The following is a 17,071-nucleotide window of genomic DNA, read 5'->3' on the forward strand; positions in this document are numbered from 1 at the left end:
GCTATGCCGGATTAAGTGATATGACATGCTATTCTATAAAATAATTTCTCTGTAACTAATATTACCTGATTCAGCTAATCATGTCAATGTAATTAACTAGAGAGTCGGGGCACCACAAAATAATATTAATGGAGCTGTTATCTTCCGAATAAACTCTTAAAGACCTAGTAATATTTTACATCAATAGCAGTCAATATTAATCGTCACCTTAATTCAGTCTCATCTGAAAGTTGTAAACTCTTGGTTATCTTCACAAACCCTGGCTAACAAGTTGAATCAGTTGAATTATTTACTAAATACCTAACTAATCACACAGAATTGCACATACACATAATTAATCATAACTTTATTACAAATGACGTCATAGCGGGAAACGTCCCTAGCGGGCGCAACAGATATGGCAGCTTGTTACACACAAGAAAAGGGGCTGGGTTTGAGTGAAAGAGCGGGAAGACTGAGGAACAAAGGGCGAAGCTGTGCTATCGTAAATACAGTATTTTATGCATTCTAAATTACCGCCCATTTGGAGAAGGAAAATGCAATAAATATTTACTCTGAGCTGCGCTTCGGTAGGTTGGTGGTAGATGGAAGGCCGTGTTACCAAACCAAGTCCTTTGTCCTTTGAAAAATGTCTCTGGTGGTCAATTGGATAAGTTGTAGTAACGTCGTTGTGTGATAGACGGGATACTCTGTCTGTTCCTTCCTAACCCTCGTTTTCAGCTGCTGTTGCTAACTCAACGGCTAGGAGGTATCACTTATGTAGTGAATAAGAGTTCAAAGTTCATACCATTCACAACCAAAGCTCACGCTGATGTTGGCTTCGTTCTGTAGTTATTATCTGAACCATTCTGACATCGGACCGCCGTCCTCACATCCTCGGAACAGGAGGTTATATTGTCGCCAAGGCTTTATATAGTGGAGCGAGAAGGGTGTGTCTGAAAAGTTTTATAACCCATGTCTCTTCACAGGGGTGGGCCACTGATTGCGCAGAGCCCTAACCTTATGAAAACCCAAATCTCTCATTTGGAAGCTAAAATTACATTTAATCTCTTAACCAATAATTTTATATTCAAACATTTAAAATGAACAACAATTCCATGTGAATCCGATAACTCTGATGTGTAGACTTTCCACTGTATAGTTTATGTCATCTTATCATTGATGAGAATGTCTCAGATGACAACCGAACTGACATCATATTCATTAAGTACCACCGCTGTGCTGCCATCCTGTTAGAAGATAACAGATTATTTTATTACAATGGGTAAATTCGATTTTCATTGTGTTCAATGGTGTTATTTGCCCCCTAGTGGCGCTTTCTGGTACTTAGAGAGACGACGCAAACAGGAAGTTCAGAATTTGTTTTGCACGCATAGAGCAGCTACAAACAACGCTACGTTGCAGGTCTTTCAATGTAGTTATTTCTTGTCACGCTTCAGCCTTGGAAAAATATTTGTTTGTAAGTTCGATTCAAGCATTTAGCTAATGATGATAATCTTGTTATTGATAGAGTTTCTTACATATCAATGTTGGTTGCATTTACTCACAAATTGCAATGCCTTTTGTGTATGTCGTTAGCTGTATTACTTTGCTCATGCGTCATGCAAACGAATTGTAAAATATACAATACTGTAGTTTTGTTACTGTTTCTAGTGTAATATGCTTTGTTATTCTACATAGATGGTTATACATTGTTAGAGTAATGAAAGGAGCAATTACCATATGGTTAACAATTAGCTATATGGTTTGGCATCATGCCAGATGCATGGTACCTTAGCGCGTGCTTTGTATTTATGCAACTTCAAATGTTTAATGTACATCTACAGTATGTCGGTGTGAATTGAACACTAAAGTATATTCTTTTCTGTATTTTGCAGTTTCACAACATAAACGTTTTCAATATATTCATTCAAGAAAAGTCACGCCTTGGGAGTTTTATTGAAGACTTAGTTGTTAGCTATCTGTCTAGTTTTGCATGGGAACGCAACTCAAGGGCAGAATAACCGCATATGTTCAATTGGTCGGATTACCAGAATATAGTTCATTTCCCCCCCACCTTCTGATGTTCCCATAATCTCTAAGTTAACCAAGGGGTTTTCAAATGTCACATCAGTAGGGTAGAGAGGAAAAAGGGGGGGAAGAGGTATTAATGACTGTCTTAAACCTACCCCCAGGCCAACGTCATGACAGGTGGAATACAGAAGATTCCAGCAAGAACAGGTCAAATAAGCAAAGAGAAACGACAGACCATCATTACTATAAGACATGAAAGTCCGTCAATACGGAAAATTTCAAGAACTTTGAATGTTTCTTCAAGTGCAGTCGCAAAATCCATCAAGTGCTATGACGAAACTCTCTCTCATGAGGACCGCCTCAGGAAAGGAAGACGCAGAGTTACCTCTGCTGCAGAGGATAAGTTCATTAGAGGTACCAGCCTCAGAAATTGCAGCCCAAATAAATTCTTCACAGAGTTCAAGTAACAGATACATCTCAACATCCACTGTTTATTAAAGGAGACTGTGCAAATCAGGCCTTCATCGTCGAATTGCTGCAAAGAAACCACTACTAAAGGACACCAATAAGTAGACAAGACTTGCTTGGGCCAAGAAACACGAGCAATGGACATTAGTCCGGTGGAAATTTGTCCTTTAGTCTGGAGACTAAATTGGAGATATTTGGTTCCAACCGCTGTGTCTTTGTGAGACGGAGTGTTGGTGAACGAATGATCTCTGCATGTGGCACACTTAACCAGCATGGCTACCACAGCATTTTGCAGCGATACGCCATCCCATCTGGTTTGGGCTTAGTGGGACTATCATTTGTTTTTCAACAGAACAATGACCCAACACACCTCCGGGCTGTGTAAGGGCTATTTTACCCAGAAGGAGAGTGATGGAGTGCTGCATCAGATGACTTGGCCTCCACAATACCCCGACCTCAACTCAATTGAGATGGTTTGGGATGAGTCAAACCGCAGAGTGAAGGAAAAGCAGCCATCAAGTGCTCAACATACTGTACAGTGCCTTGCGAAAGTATTCGGCCCCCTTGAATTTTGCGACCTTTTACCACATTTCAGGCTTCAAACATAAAGATATAAAACTGTATTTTTTTGTGAAGAATCAACAACAAGTGGGACACAATCATGAAGTGGAACGACATTTATTGGATATTTCAAACTTTTTTAACAAATCAAAAACTGAAAAATTGGGGGTGCAAAATTATTCAGCCCCCTTAAGTTAATACTTTGTAGCGCCACCTTTTGCTGCGATTACAGCTGTAAGTCGCTTGGGGTATGTCTCTATCAGTTTTGCACATCGAGAGACTGAAATTTTTTCCCATTCCTCCTTGCAAAACAGCTCGAGCTCAGTGAGGTTGGATGGAGCCTGAAATGTGGCAAAAGGTCGCAAAGTTCAAGGGGGCCGAATACTTTCGCAAGGCACTGTATGTGAGAACTCCTTCAAGACTGTTGGAATATATTTCCAGGTGAAGCTGGTTGAGAGAATGCCAAGAGTGTGCCAAGCTGTCATCAAAGCAAAGAGTGGCTATTTGAAGAATCTCAAATACAAAATATATTTTGATATGTTTGAGTTTTTTGGTTACTACATGATTCCATATGTGTTATTTAATAGTTTTGATGTCATCACTATTATTCTACAATGTAGATAATAGTAAAAAATAAAGAAAAAGTAGGTGTTCTAAAACTTTAGACCGGTAGCGTAAGTATCAAAAGTAAATGTAAGTGCTAAAATATACGTAAGAATCAAACGTAAAAATATGGATAACTTAAAATTTCCTATATTAAGCATGGCACAATTAGTTTTGATTTATTTACGGATAGCCAGGGGCACACTCCAACACAGACATACTTTACAAATGAAGCATTTGTGCTAAGCATTCAAAAAGTAACAGGTATCAGGGGAAAAGTATGAAGTAAAAATAACATTATTTTCTTTAGGAATATAGTGGATTAAAAGTACAATTTGTCAAAAATATAAATAGTAAAGTAAAGTAGCGATTCTCAAAAAAACTACTTTAGTACTTTCCCCCACTGGTTTTACTGTAATGTGATGAAATATCTGGACTCAGGAGAAATGAGACACTGTGACAATGATATTTTTGTTGAATCAATTAGAGCCCATTCATACAGTCAGTCCTAATGTATGACAACCAGCAACCACAATTCATGATTCGTTCCGTTGCCCTGTGGATAATGAAGCAAAGCCAAGAGCCCCCTGCTGGTTGATGAAAGAAATGCACGAAAATGACCTTTGGAAATTGACGTCATCTTCACGCGTCAACAAAACACATGTGAGTTGTTTTATTAGCTAGCTTGATGTTACATTTTCTAACTTTTTAAAATGTTATTATGTGTCTTTTTTTGAGTCCATTCATATAGCTAGTGTATAAGTTATGAGACAATCAAATATACAGACGATTTGAACTGGAAGAGAACGGTCGCAGTGATCTAGCTTGTGAACTATTTATTCCATGTGTTATTCTTGTTAGCTAGCTAACGTCAGCTAAACCAAAACAGTTTATTCTTGTTGTTAGCTAGCTAGCTAAACCGAAGAAGATTCCGATTGTTAATGTATTGACAGCTCCTTGAATTTAGGTTGTTTTTCATAATCAAAAGTGTACTTTCAACTGACAAATATTTTGTCTCATATTCATGGCTGGTCCGTATTAGTTTAAGAGTGACCAGGGGGTAAGCATCTGCTTTTCATCTTATTCAACAACATGCACATTGTTTTTTTCCAGACAGAAGACACCAGTACCCAAGTAATCAAGTTGCGTTGGTGTCCTTACTTTAAAATGCTGGCGAAAATGGAGGAAAATAACCAGTGGAGAGAGGCAGGATTGAAAAGGAAGTATCCTGAAGATAGAGAGAGAATGAGAGGAGAAGTGGGTGGAAGAGGAGGAGCGGGAGAAAGAGGAGAAGATGAAGGCAGAAATAGAGGAAGAGAAGCAAGTGAACGAGGAGAAGATGGAGAGGGAAAGAGAGGAGGAGCGGGTGGAAGAGGAGGGGGTGAAGGAGGTGCCAAGAAGCGTCTCGATGCCTTGAGTGTGGGATACTTCCGCAGAGTGGGAGAGAGACTCAGCGAAGGCTTCACAGAGGACGAGGAGAAAGGTGAGAGCACAGGGAAGGAGATTGTGTCAATTATGTGCATAAATGTTTGCATGAGCATACAATGCTGTGACCTTTACAACATAGCTTCACATCTTAATTTCTTCCTCCCCTATAGTTCTCTTTGTGGAGAACGTGCTGACGGAGGTCAAAGGGCAGGCTGCCCTGGTTGCCATGGATGTGACAGGAAGTGTCACCCTCCAGCGTCTGCTCCCATTGGCCAGCCCCGTCCAGGTGGGGGAGGTGCTGGCTGAGCTTGGCGGAGAATCTGGGTCCGATTTTAAGACAGTGTCATGTGACAAATGTGGGGGTCATGTCTTGGAGAGCGCCCTCAGACAGATGCCCAGATGGAGAGGTGAGTCTGATTGTGACCAGTCTGAAAACAAATTCTAGCACCTGAAGTGTCAAGATATAATAGAATGACATGAAATAAATCTCCTTTATATTGTCTCTTAGAAAAGGGCTCATCAGAGGAGGAAAAGACAGCTACCACAGAAGGAGATTCCGAGACGGGGAGGGGGGATTGTGGGATACTAGAGGCCCAGGTTCTGTCCCTGTGTCACGTGGTGATGGAGCACTGTGCAGAGTTCATCAGACACACACACGGCTCCCACGTGGCCCGCACGCTCATACATGTACTGGCAGGCTGCCTTGGTCCAGCCCGCACCGACACAGCACGCCCAGGTACACACACACACACGCACACAATTATCCAAAAACACTCATACACACAATAACTTATCTTGTCTGTGTATTTTGTTCCAGGTGTAAAGGACAGGAATGTCACTACTCTGCTGACCTACTTTGAGGCGCCCACCTCATTCTGGTGGGAACTAAAAACCCTGTCTACCTCCCTGATGGATAATGTCAATGGTAAGTCTTCTCTCATCAAGCTACAATACATTGAAACCCCTCATTGCACTTCATCTTCATAGTAGATCTTCATAGTACATATAAGCAAGTCACAATGGCATTACATGACCTATCTCTCCACTTCCATCAGTGTGTGTGACTGATGCCGTGGCTAGTACAGTGTTCCAGACCATGTTGACGGTGTGTCACAGAAACCGACCCAAGCTCTGCAAGCTGCTCACCAAAGGTATCGTGGAGTACCTGACATCACTCAGCTCTGCTCCTGGAGTCAGGTCAGTGAGATTTCCTCCAGACATTTTTATCAGGGCCCGGACGATGTTGCAATATATTTCCATGCCAAAAATGAAAACACAAAGTAGACTCTTTGTTCGTTTAAAAACCTGCTGTATGTAAAATATTTTGTGCTGTGGCTGGGAAAATAAATAAATGTGGCTGGATGACATCATAATGATGTTTGTTTAAAACATTAAGGGCTGTTTTCCTAAAGAAGTTAAATCCACTTCGTGTTTGGTTTCCTTGCCACGATACTAACGAGTATCGCTGTACTGGTATCGTCCCAGCCCTACTTTTTATACGTTTGGTTTGGCTTTGTCTCTCTTTTTGCCTCTTTCTCTTAGTCCTCTCTTGGTCTTTCTGAAGGACCAGGCCTCCAGTCGGCTAATTGAAATAGTCCTCCAGTTATCCCACAAGGCCTTGCTCCGTGACCTCTATAAGAACCACCTCCAGGGTCAGCTGGTAAACCTGGCCATCCATCCAATCGCCAACTTCCCCATACAGAGACTGACAGCAGCCTCCACCAATTACAAAGTGGTATGCCAATATGTATACCCCCTATAGTTATTGCTGTGATTAAGTTATATGTATGCATCATGGTTACTTAAGTGTTATTCATACATATACCATACTATTAGTCCTGAAATCCATAAGATGGTAGATACTGATGAATTGAATCTGTATTTACCAGGGTACATGATAAAACAGAACAATGACAGTGGTAACTCTACCTCCACTATTTGTCTCTCCCTTCCTCCCTCAGTTCCTGAAGGTGTTTGATGAGCTAGCCGAGGGTTTGGAGGCCATCTTGGCAGCAGGTCACATGGGTGTGATCGTCCAGCTGACAGACAGCTGTGCAGAGCGGGAGGAGAAACAGGGAGAGATGATGCAACGTCTCCTTAATGCTTTTCACTGTGCTGAACCTGCCTCTCGACACACGGCCTGCCTGCCACTCTTCCTGTCCCTGCTCACACACGAGGTGTACTACAGCTCCGAGGCAGTAGAGGGCAACACACAAACAGAGGTATTGGTCTCAAAGTCCCCAAATGAACTTGGATGTTCTGAATGCACCCACCCACCCTACTTTGGATCTGACACCAAGGCTCATTGACGCCAAGCATATTGTGTGTCTATCCATAAAAAGACCAACACTATCGTCTTTTGTTTTCCCTCTTCCCTCCCTAGCGCCCCCTATCCTCTATCTGTTACCATGGCTCACGTCTGGTCCAGTCACTGGCCAAGTTCAAAGACCGCTCCCTGCTCCTGAACAGCCTGCGCTCTCTGACCCCCGCTGACCACCTGACCCTGGGAACCGACCAATCAGGCAGCCACGTTCTGCAGCTCCTGGTGACCTCCTCCAGCGATAAGGGGAGGGGAAAGATCCTGAGGAGACTGGAGGTAGTACTTGCTGGAGAGATGATAACCGAAACAGTACTTCCTCTCATTGTTAGTCATGGTCAAAAGCTGACTGTTTTGTTGATCACATTCTCACAGCAGTCCCCATATCTCCTAATCCCCACTCTCTCCCTGCCATGTCCTTACTTGGCTCCCAGGGCCAGTATGTCCAGATGGCCTGCTCCAGGTATGGCAGCCGTGTGTTGGAGGCAGTCTGGAACAGTGCCACTGTCCCTCAGAGACAGAGCATCGCTAAGGAATTAGGTAAAAATCTACAAAAATGTGTTAGTGTTGCTGAAGTTTCGGTTGTCACCCAAGAATGGAGCTGCTAGTAGCTACTCACTAGTTTACTGGTTAGTATTGATTTCATTGTGTTGGGGGTTGTGGCAAGCATATAATCTAATTCAGTCTTAGGTTGGACCACATAGACCAACGTTTCCCAAACTCGGTCCTGGGGACCCCAAGGGGTGCATGTTTTGGTTTTTGCCCTAAAATCATACATTTGTCTTCAAGCTTTGATTATTTCAATCAACTGTGTGGTGCTAGAGCTAAAAACCAAAGTGTGCACCAATTGGGGTTCCCAGGACCGAGTTTTGGAAAACCTGTTTAAGACCATGTGTTTTGTTTTTAATGCCATTCTTGCTCTTTCTCTCTCAGTGCCTTGTGAGACACAGCTTAGATCAGGCCAGTTTTCTCGTCACGTTTGGGCCAAATTTGCACTGACCCACTTTGTGAAGAGGAGGGCCCAGTGGCAGGAAGTGCAGACGGGTGAATCGAAGAAGAGGAAGCTCTTTAGTGACATTCTGGAGTGAGAAATTGTGCTGGGAATTGTCTTCTATGGAATTTCAATGTGATTTTTCTACGCGATCAAATAAAAAGTATATAAACATCGACGATGGTTAGGAGTGATAGTAAAGTACACTAATTACCAAATCTCACTAATTACCAAATCTCACATTAAGTTCACAGAAGTTATGCTTAATTGTATAGAATTGCAGTATATTTTTCTAGCATTTTAGTATGAAAATCCAGACACATTTTTTACTATACCAACACTATTTTAGGGGTCTGTAATAAGGCATTTATAAATTGTGTGTTCACCATTTCAGTCATTACTTTCACACAAATAAATAATTTACTAATCATTAGTATTGTTGCAGTCACTAATCTAAAGTGAGTGCTATTTACAGTGCCTTCAGAAAGTATTCAGACTCCTTGACTTTCCACATTTTGTTGCGTTAGCCTTAATCTAAAATAGCTTTTTATTTTTTATTAAGCATCCTCTACACAATACCCCATAATCACAAAGCAAAAACGGTTTTACACATTTTTGCTAATTTATAAAAACTTAAATACACATTTACATAAGTAATCAGACACTTTACTCAGAACTTTTGTTGAAGCACCTTTGGCAGCGATTACAGCCTCAAGTCTTCTAGGGTATGACGCTACAAGTTTGGCACACCTGTATTTGGGGAGTTCCTCTCATTCTTCTCTGCAGATCCTCTCAAGCTCTGTCAGGTTGGATGGAGAACGTTGCTGCACAATTATTTTCAAGTCCGGGCTCTGGCTGGGCCATTCAAGGACATTCAGAGACTTGTCCCGAAGCCACTCTTGCGTTGTCTTGGCTGTGTGCTTAGGGTCCTTGTCCTGTTGGAAGGTGAACCTTTGACCCAGTCTGAAGACCTGAGTGCTCTGGAGCAGGTTTCATCAAGGATCTTTGTATTTTGCTCAGTTAATCTTTCCCTAGATCCTGACTAGTCTCCCAGTCCCTGCCGCTGAAAAACATCCCCACAGCATGATGCTCCCACCACCATGCTTCACCGTAGGGATGGTGCCAGGTTTCCTCCAGATGTTACGCTTGACATTCAGGCCAAAGAGTTCAATCTTGGTTTTATCAGACCAGAGGATCTTGTTTCTCATGGTCTGAGAGTCTTTAGGTGCCTTTTGGCAAACTCCCAAGTGTGCTGTCATGTGCCTTTTACTGAGGAATGGCTTCCGTCTGACCATTCTATCATAAAGGCCTGATTGGTTGAGTGCTGCAGAGAAGGTTCTGCCATCTCTACAGAAGAACTCTAGAGCTCTGTCAGTGACCATTGGGTTCTTGGTCACCTCCTTGATCAAGGCCCTTCTCCCCGATTGCTCAGTTTGGCCAGGTGGCTAGCTCTAGGAAGTGTCTTGGTGGTTCCAAACTATTTATATTTGAGAATGATGGAGACCATTGTGTTCTTGTGGACCTTCAATGCTGCAGAAATGTTTTGGTACCCTTCCCCAGATCTGTGCCTCGACACAATGCTGTCTCGGAGCTCTACGGACAATTCCTTTGATCTCATGGCTTGGTTTGTGCTCTGACATGCACTGTCAACTGTGGGATCGTATATAGACAGGTGTGTGCCTTTCCAAATCATGTCCAATTAATTGAATTTACCACAGCTGGACTCCAATCAAGTTGTAGAAATATTTCAAGAATGATCAATGGAAACAGGATGCCCCTGATGTCTCATAGCAAAGGGCCTAAATACTTATGTACATAAGGTATGTTTTATTTTTAATAAATGTGTAGAAATGTCTAAAAAACTGTTTTTGCTTTGTCCTTATGGGGTATTGTGTGTAGATTTGAGGATATATATTTATATTTTTTTAATAAAGATGTAATGTAAACCAAATGTGGAAAACGTCAAGAGGTCTGAATACTTTCCGAAGGCACTGTATATTTATAAATATCTTGGGGACCAGTGTAATTTCCCACAAACAGATGGGCATGCCATTGGTATACAATCCTGTAGTACCCGGTAAAAAAATACGCACTCAACACAGGGTGAATATTTAAATATATATTCACACGTAAATAGCTAGTTTACTAACATTTACAACTATGGGAGTAATAATTCATAAATGGTGAGCATACAGTTTGTAAATGCCTTATAAATGGTTTATTATGGACCCTTAAAATAAAGTGTTACCAATGACCCTACCATAAAAACTGTCATAAAATACAAATTTGTTTATTTTATCAAGAGGAAATGACCTAACAGGAAATTGTGGCCCTGGGCAGCAGGTATGTTGATGTCACCTCATTAAAAGGTTCTCTGGTTGTTTGTCAAAGGAGGTGAAAGTTGGAAAACAACTATTAAATATTTAGCTAGTGACAGTAAATGAGGCTTTGGATTTGGAGATCAAATGTAAGGTCTGGCCACAGCTTCTGCAAGGACTGCTTGCATCAGCATTGGAGAAGCTCAGCCTCCCTGGAATGTTGAGTTTCTTTGAAAAGGAGTCTTGTTTTGTAAATGCAACATCCCTAAGAAGCTTTACCAACAACATGACAAAGTTTGAGGACATGGGTTATAAAGATTTAAAAGAAGAGAGCTATCCTGATCGCCTGTTGCAAAGGTAAAAAGTCCAGAGTTGTCCAATGGTAAAAAGTGAAAGCTGAGCCAGTTGAAGAGGAGATATCGGCTTCCTATATCATGACTGATTAAGTGTGAGGATAGAGCTGAGGCCTATCATCATTGAGGTTAGAGCCAGACTGGCCCTCTTATTAAGTAATATAATCCTCAAGATGTTTGGTTGAGCATAAAACGTAATGTTATTTTATGTACAGTACCAATCAAAAGTTTGGCACACCTACTCATTCAGGGTTTTTTCTTGTACCGTTTTCTACATTGTAGAATAATAGTGAAGACATCACAACTATGAAATAACACATCATGTAGTAACCAACAAAGGGTTAAACATGAAAATATTGTATATTTGATATTATTCAAAGTAGCACCCCATTGCCTTGACAACTTTGCACACACTTGGCATTCTCTCAACCAGCTTCACCTGGAATGTTTTTCCAACAGTCTTGAAGGAGTTCCCACATATGCTGAGCACTTGCTGACTGCTTTTCCTTCACTCTGCGGTCCAACTCATCCCAAACCATCTCAATTGGGTTGAGGTCAGGTGACTGTGGAGGCGAGGTCATCTGATGGAGCACTCCATCTCCTTCTTGATCAAATATCCCTTACACAGCTTGGAGGTGTGTTGGGTCATTGTTATGTTGAAAAACAAATGATAGTGGGACTAAGTGCAAACCAGGTGGGATGGCATATCACTGTAGAATTCTGTGGTAGCCATGCTGATTAAGTGTGCCTTGAATTCTAAATAAGTCAGTGTCACCAGCAAAGCACCCCCACACCTCCTCCTCCATGCTTCATGGTGGGAACCACACGAGCGGACATCATACGTTCAACTACTCTGCGTCTCACAAAGACACAGCGGTTGGAACCAAAAATCTTTTTAAAATTCTCATCAGATCAAAGGACAGATATCCACTGTTATAATGTCCATTGCTCATGTTTCTAGGACCAAGCAAGTATCTTCTTATTATTGGTGTCCTTTAGTAGTGGTTTGCAGCAATTAGACCATGAAGTTCAGATTCACGCAGTCTCCTCTGAACAGTTGATGTTGAGATGTGTCTGTTACTTGAACTCTGTGAAGTATTTATTTGGGCTGCAATCAGAGGTGCAGTTAACTCTAATGTACTTATCCTCTGCAGCAGATGTAACTCTGGATCTTCCTTTCCTTTGGTGGTCCTCATGAGAGCCAGTTTCATCATAGCGCTTGATGGTTTTTGTGACTTTCAAAGGTCTTGAAATTTTCCGGATTGACTGACCTTCATGTCTTAAAGTAATGATGGACTGTCGTTTCTCTTTGCTTATTTGACCTTTTTATGCCATAATATGAACTTGGTCTTTTACCAAATAGGGCTATCTTCTGTACACCACCCCTACCTTGTCACAACACAACTGATTGGCTCAAACGCATTAAAGAAGGAAAGAAATTCCACAAATTAAATTTTAACAATGTTGTTTGTCAATTGAAATCCATTCCAGGTGACTACCTCATGAAGCTGGTTGCGTGCATGCCAACAGTCTGCAAAGCTGTCATCAAGGCAAAGGGTGGCTACTTTGAAGACTATCAAATATATTTTGATTTGTTTAACACATTTTTGGTTACTAAATGATTCCATATGATTTTTCATAGTTTTGAGGTCTTCACTATTATTGTACAATGTAGAAAATAGTAAAAATAAAGAAAAATCCTTGAATGAGTAGGTGTGTCCAAACTTTTGACTGGTACTATATATCCTCTGGGTTTTTTTTCCTCACAAACATCACAGATGTTATTTGTGGATATTTACTCTTAATTCCGCCGAAGTAGGATATGTCTCCTCTTCTTACTTTGTTCTCTATGTTTAGCATTTTACTGGTCCTGGGGATGACCTCTAATCTCTTCAAGTCTGATTAAGGGGCAGAAGTTGGCCTATGAAGATCCGTAAGTGTTCCAACTCCCCTGTTATTACCAAAACCTCAACCAGCCTAATACAGCAAGTTATGAAGATGCAACTTGCACAGGTCCAGACTACTGAGAAGCTCTGTCGCCAAAGGTCAACTGTATGCAGACACTAAACCAGATAAGACACATCCAGTCAGAAACGTGTGCTCAGTGTGGGAGAAGCTTTGGAAGCACAAGTGAGCTTAAGGCTCACATACGCACCCATGAAGGCAATACGCCTCGTTGTACCACATGTGGGAGGAGCTATGCTAATAAGGATGACCTTGTGCTTCATATGCGACATACTGGTTAGAAGCTGTTTCCTTGCTTACAGTGTGAGGCTTCACAAATAAAAGTGCCTTGTTGTATCATGGTCGAAGCCACACAGGTTAGAAGCCGTATCACTGCAATTTATTTGGAAAGAGCTTCACCAAGAGAGTGGCTTGAAAAAACCCAGGAGCGAGCCCACAGTGGATGCAAACCTCATCAGTGCCTACATTGCAACCCATCTGAAGGAGCACACATTCCTTCACACTAAAGAAAGTCCGTATTGCTGCATTCTGTGTGACACAACATTCAACAGAAAGTCCAGCCTTGAGTATCATATGTGCAAACATGCTGGACAAAGACCCTTCCACTGTTAAAAATGTGTCACTTTTGAAGACCGACCGTTTCAGTGCTCGGACTGTGAGAAAGCGTTCCGCCTTCTTATCTCACGTCACACATGAGAACTCACACCGGAGAGAAGCTACGTGAGAAGATGTTCAGCTCTCTCAATTGTCTGAAAAACCACCACCGTGTGAGAAGAGATTGAGCTGCTCTGGCGATACACCTCCATAGCCACACCAAGTAGAAACCATACAGGTGCTCCATATTTTACTTTTATTTAACCAGGCAAGTCAGTTAAGAACAAATTCTTATTTTCAATGACAGCCTAGGAACATTGGGTTAACTGCCTTGTTCAGGGGCAGAACGACAGATTTTTACCTTGTCAGCTCGGGGCTTCGATCTTGCAACCTTTCGGTTACCAGTCCAACGCTCGAACCTGCCGCCCCATATGTGAGAAGAGTTTCCGATGCTCGACCACTCTGAAAGGCCATCGGGAAACTCACTCCGAGGACAGGCCCTTCTGTTGTCTGCAGTATGGAAAGACCTTCAAAACGGCTCAACAGCCTCAAATGGCACGAGAAAAGTCATGGCAACCAGAGACTTAACAGCTGTGATTACCATGGGATCGGTTTTAATACTCCTAGTACTCTGACATCACATCAGATCGTTCACTCCACAGAGGGACCGTTTCACTGTGGTGAGTGTAGCATGACCTTCACTAGAAAATACACTTTCAAGAAACACCAAGACTTCCACTCCGGTTCCAAAGAGTACAAAATGGCCATACTGCGGGGAAACCCTTAGCTCACCAACAACCTCCACCTCCATGTCCGGAATCACCAAAGTGAAAGAAGACTGTACCATTGCACTGACTGTTAGAAGAGTTTCAGTTCAGTAGCGTACCTGAAGAAGAACCAATAGCTCCACAGTGGGGAGAAGCCCTACCACTGCTCAATGTGGAGAGTCCTAACTAGCCACCAGCTGGGCCACACTGGAGAGAGGGGTCACATCTGTAACCAGTGTGGGAAGACCTTCACCCAGCTGATACACCTCAGAAGGCATGAGAAGATCCAGTCTGGGGAGAGGCCACACCAGTGTGATGTGGAAAAGGTTTGGTCAAGAGGGATCAGCTGAAGTGCCGTCTGCAAACTCATGTCGATAAGGCATGAAGGAAAGGAGGGTTTGTTTGTCACTTGAGATTGATTTAGTTTCAGCCAGTGTTTCCCTAAAATAGGCCATTGATTTGACTTACTGCACATTTGATTAGATAGTACCATCTATGGAAGCACCTCTTTGAAGGAGCTATTTAATTGCAAAGAAGTATTGCATGATTCATGTGACTGCATTATACTTGCATCAAAGCTGCACGAAAAGGATGTCATGCTTATTCAAATGTATTTTTGTTAAGAATCAATAAATGTTTTGGTTAATCCATTTTATTCCCTCCACCATTGTCATTCTAATGATGTTCCACTATGTGCTTGGTCATAATGGTATTGAAACTAGAACTGGGAGCACTTACCTGATTGTTTTATGAAGGTCTGGTAAAAAGGGCCTCTTCATACCAGCTCAGCATTTGAAGAATAAAACAATATGACCACACAATGCTCTATACTCTCCCCTAGATGGCAGTGTGATAGCAAATAATCAGATCATGCATTGACTTCACCATTAATCAGCTCATAAAGCACATACCTGTATGGATAATACTGTGTATATCATGTAATTGTGAGTTAATTTTCAGTCTAATATTGGGCTGATAGCATTGGCAGTAAAATAAATATGTTATTGATTTTGAACTCAAGGCTTCTGTTCTCTATGATGGAGGTCCTGGTCTAGGTTCAATCAATGACACGTAATGTTGACCTGGTTACATAAATATGGCCAGTTTAGTTCATTCTCTTCATATTGCGTACAATGTTTTTTCTCCAACAATAGGCCAATGTCCAACCATTCAAATCAGTACTAATGTCGTAAACCCATTCTGAATTCTCTAGCGAAAAAGAGCTTATGAACCGCGTGGCCTTCCTCTTTCCTCTTGACCTGCTATTAATCAACATTAGGGGGATTTAGTGACCATTTAGTGGGAGTTCAGACGATACTCAGGTTGATTTGCCACTTTTGCTCCCACAATGCAATCACTTAGCCTGATGAGCTGTTTCTACTCTGTGGGGCACGATTCTTATGCAACAAAATCTGCATGAATAAGAATAGCCCGTTTCAACCACAGTGCACTGTATTTATCCTCAGAAGCTCTAGGTTGTTTATTAGTGTCTATTCCTAATCAGCTCTATATGCACTGATGAGAGACGGCAGAACACTGACCTTTGGGGTACGATGAGGCAGTGCCCCATGCTTTTAAAATCACATCCATTCCCCTGGGATTCTGTGTTGCATCACTCAATGCTACTCAATGTCTTAGTTACTTGAGTACATGGCAGCTATTAGTTGCGCAGTACAGCTGCCTTCATCTTTACTTCATCCCCCCCTCGTGCTAAATGATCTCTTCCATAACATACTAAAACAAGCACGCATAGCTTGTGTAGATGTACTCCAATTTACTAAAAAAAGTTGTTTACTTGTCAAGTTAAGATTAGTCAGAATGAAAATTCTCTCTGGCATAGATAGTGCTACACCTCTCTCTCCCCATCCCTCCTGCCCAGTCCGTTTCAGTCTATGCCCGGAGAATGAGTCAGCAGAGGAGGGAGAGAAGGTATCTGGTACCGGTCACGATTTGAGACATGATTCTGAAGCCTGATCAGTCTCATTTTCCATTTGCCCTCTGAGCTTCACCCCTGTAGTCCAAAATTGTAAGTTATCATTATGCTGTGTGTGTTCCGTGTGACAGTGAATCCACAGGTATATTTAAGTTGGTGCGATTTTGTTATGTTAATGTATATGTGGTGTCTCAAGTGTATATTTCTGAATGTGTTCAGGGGTGTGTGCTCTGTCAGTGTTTGAGAGATGTGTGTATTTAAAAAGCTCTCATTAGTCCCAGGCTGAATATGTGCTTATCCTTTTCCCGCCTACTTTTTACTTTACCACAGACTGTACCTCACCGCTAGCTATTTCTGTCCCTCTGTCATCTTGAAAGAAAAACAAACAACCTACCCCAAAAGATGCTAAAACAAACAAGACAGATGCCATAGGACTCTGAGACTCCTTGTCTCCTTGACAACAGTCTCCAAGCAACTGTCACTCCTCCATCCCCCCTACCCCCTTTCTTCCCACTCAAGAGTTCACCTGGATCTACTCCAGCTTGCATCCATGAACATCAGTAGCTAACTGAAATCCTCCAGCTAGCATCCATGAACATCTGTAGCTAACTGAAATCCTCCAGCTAGCATCCATGAACATCAGTAGCTAACTGAAATCCTCCAGCTAGCATCCATGAACATCTGTAGCTAACTGAAATCCTCCAGCTAGCATCCATGAACATCAGTAGCTAACTGAAATCCTCCAGCTAGCATCCATGAA

General features: G+C 42.0%; 1 protein-coding gene across 2 annotated transcripts; it reads left to right on the forward strand.

Moving 5' to 3' along the window:
• Positions 1–4,376: 4,376 nt before the first annotated feature.
• On the forward strand, positions 4,377–8,557 carry LOC124040851 (nucleolar protein 9). Of its 2 annotated transcripts, XM_046357954.1 has the most exons (11): positions 4,377–4,612; positions 4,759–5,128; positions 5,244–5,480; positions 5,582–5,809; positions 5,891–5,998; positions 6,129–6,270; positions 6,616–6,808; positions 7,035–7,295; positions 7,457–7,669; positions 7,825–7,930; positions 8,324–8,557. In XM_046357954.1, exons 2-11 carry the CDS (start codon positions 4,813–4,815, stop codon positions 8,476–8,478), a joined length of 1,959 nt encoding a protein of 652 aa, XP_046213910.1. In that variant the 5' UTR covers positions 4,377–4,612; positions 4,759–4,812; the 3' UTR covers positions 8,479–8,557. The 2 variants fall into 2 exon arrangements, with proteins under 2 accessions (XP_046213910.1, XP_046213909.1); XM_046357953.1 differs by lacking the exon at positions 4,377–4,612 and having other exon boundaries at positions 4,675–5,128.
• Positions 8,558–17,071: the final 8,514 nt, after the last annotated feature.

This window comes from Oncorhynchus gorbuscha, linkage group LG08 (assembly GCF_021184085.1).
Source record: "Oncorhynchus gorbuscha isolate QuinsamMale2020 ecotype Even-year linkage group LG08, OgorEven_v1.0, whole genome shotgun sequence".
NCBI classification, from domain to species: Eukaryota; Metazoa; Chordata; class Actinopteri; order Salmoniformes; family Salmonidae; genus Oncorhynchus; species Oncorhynchus gorbuscha.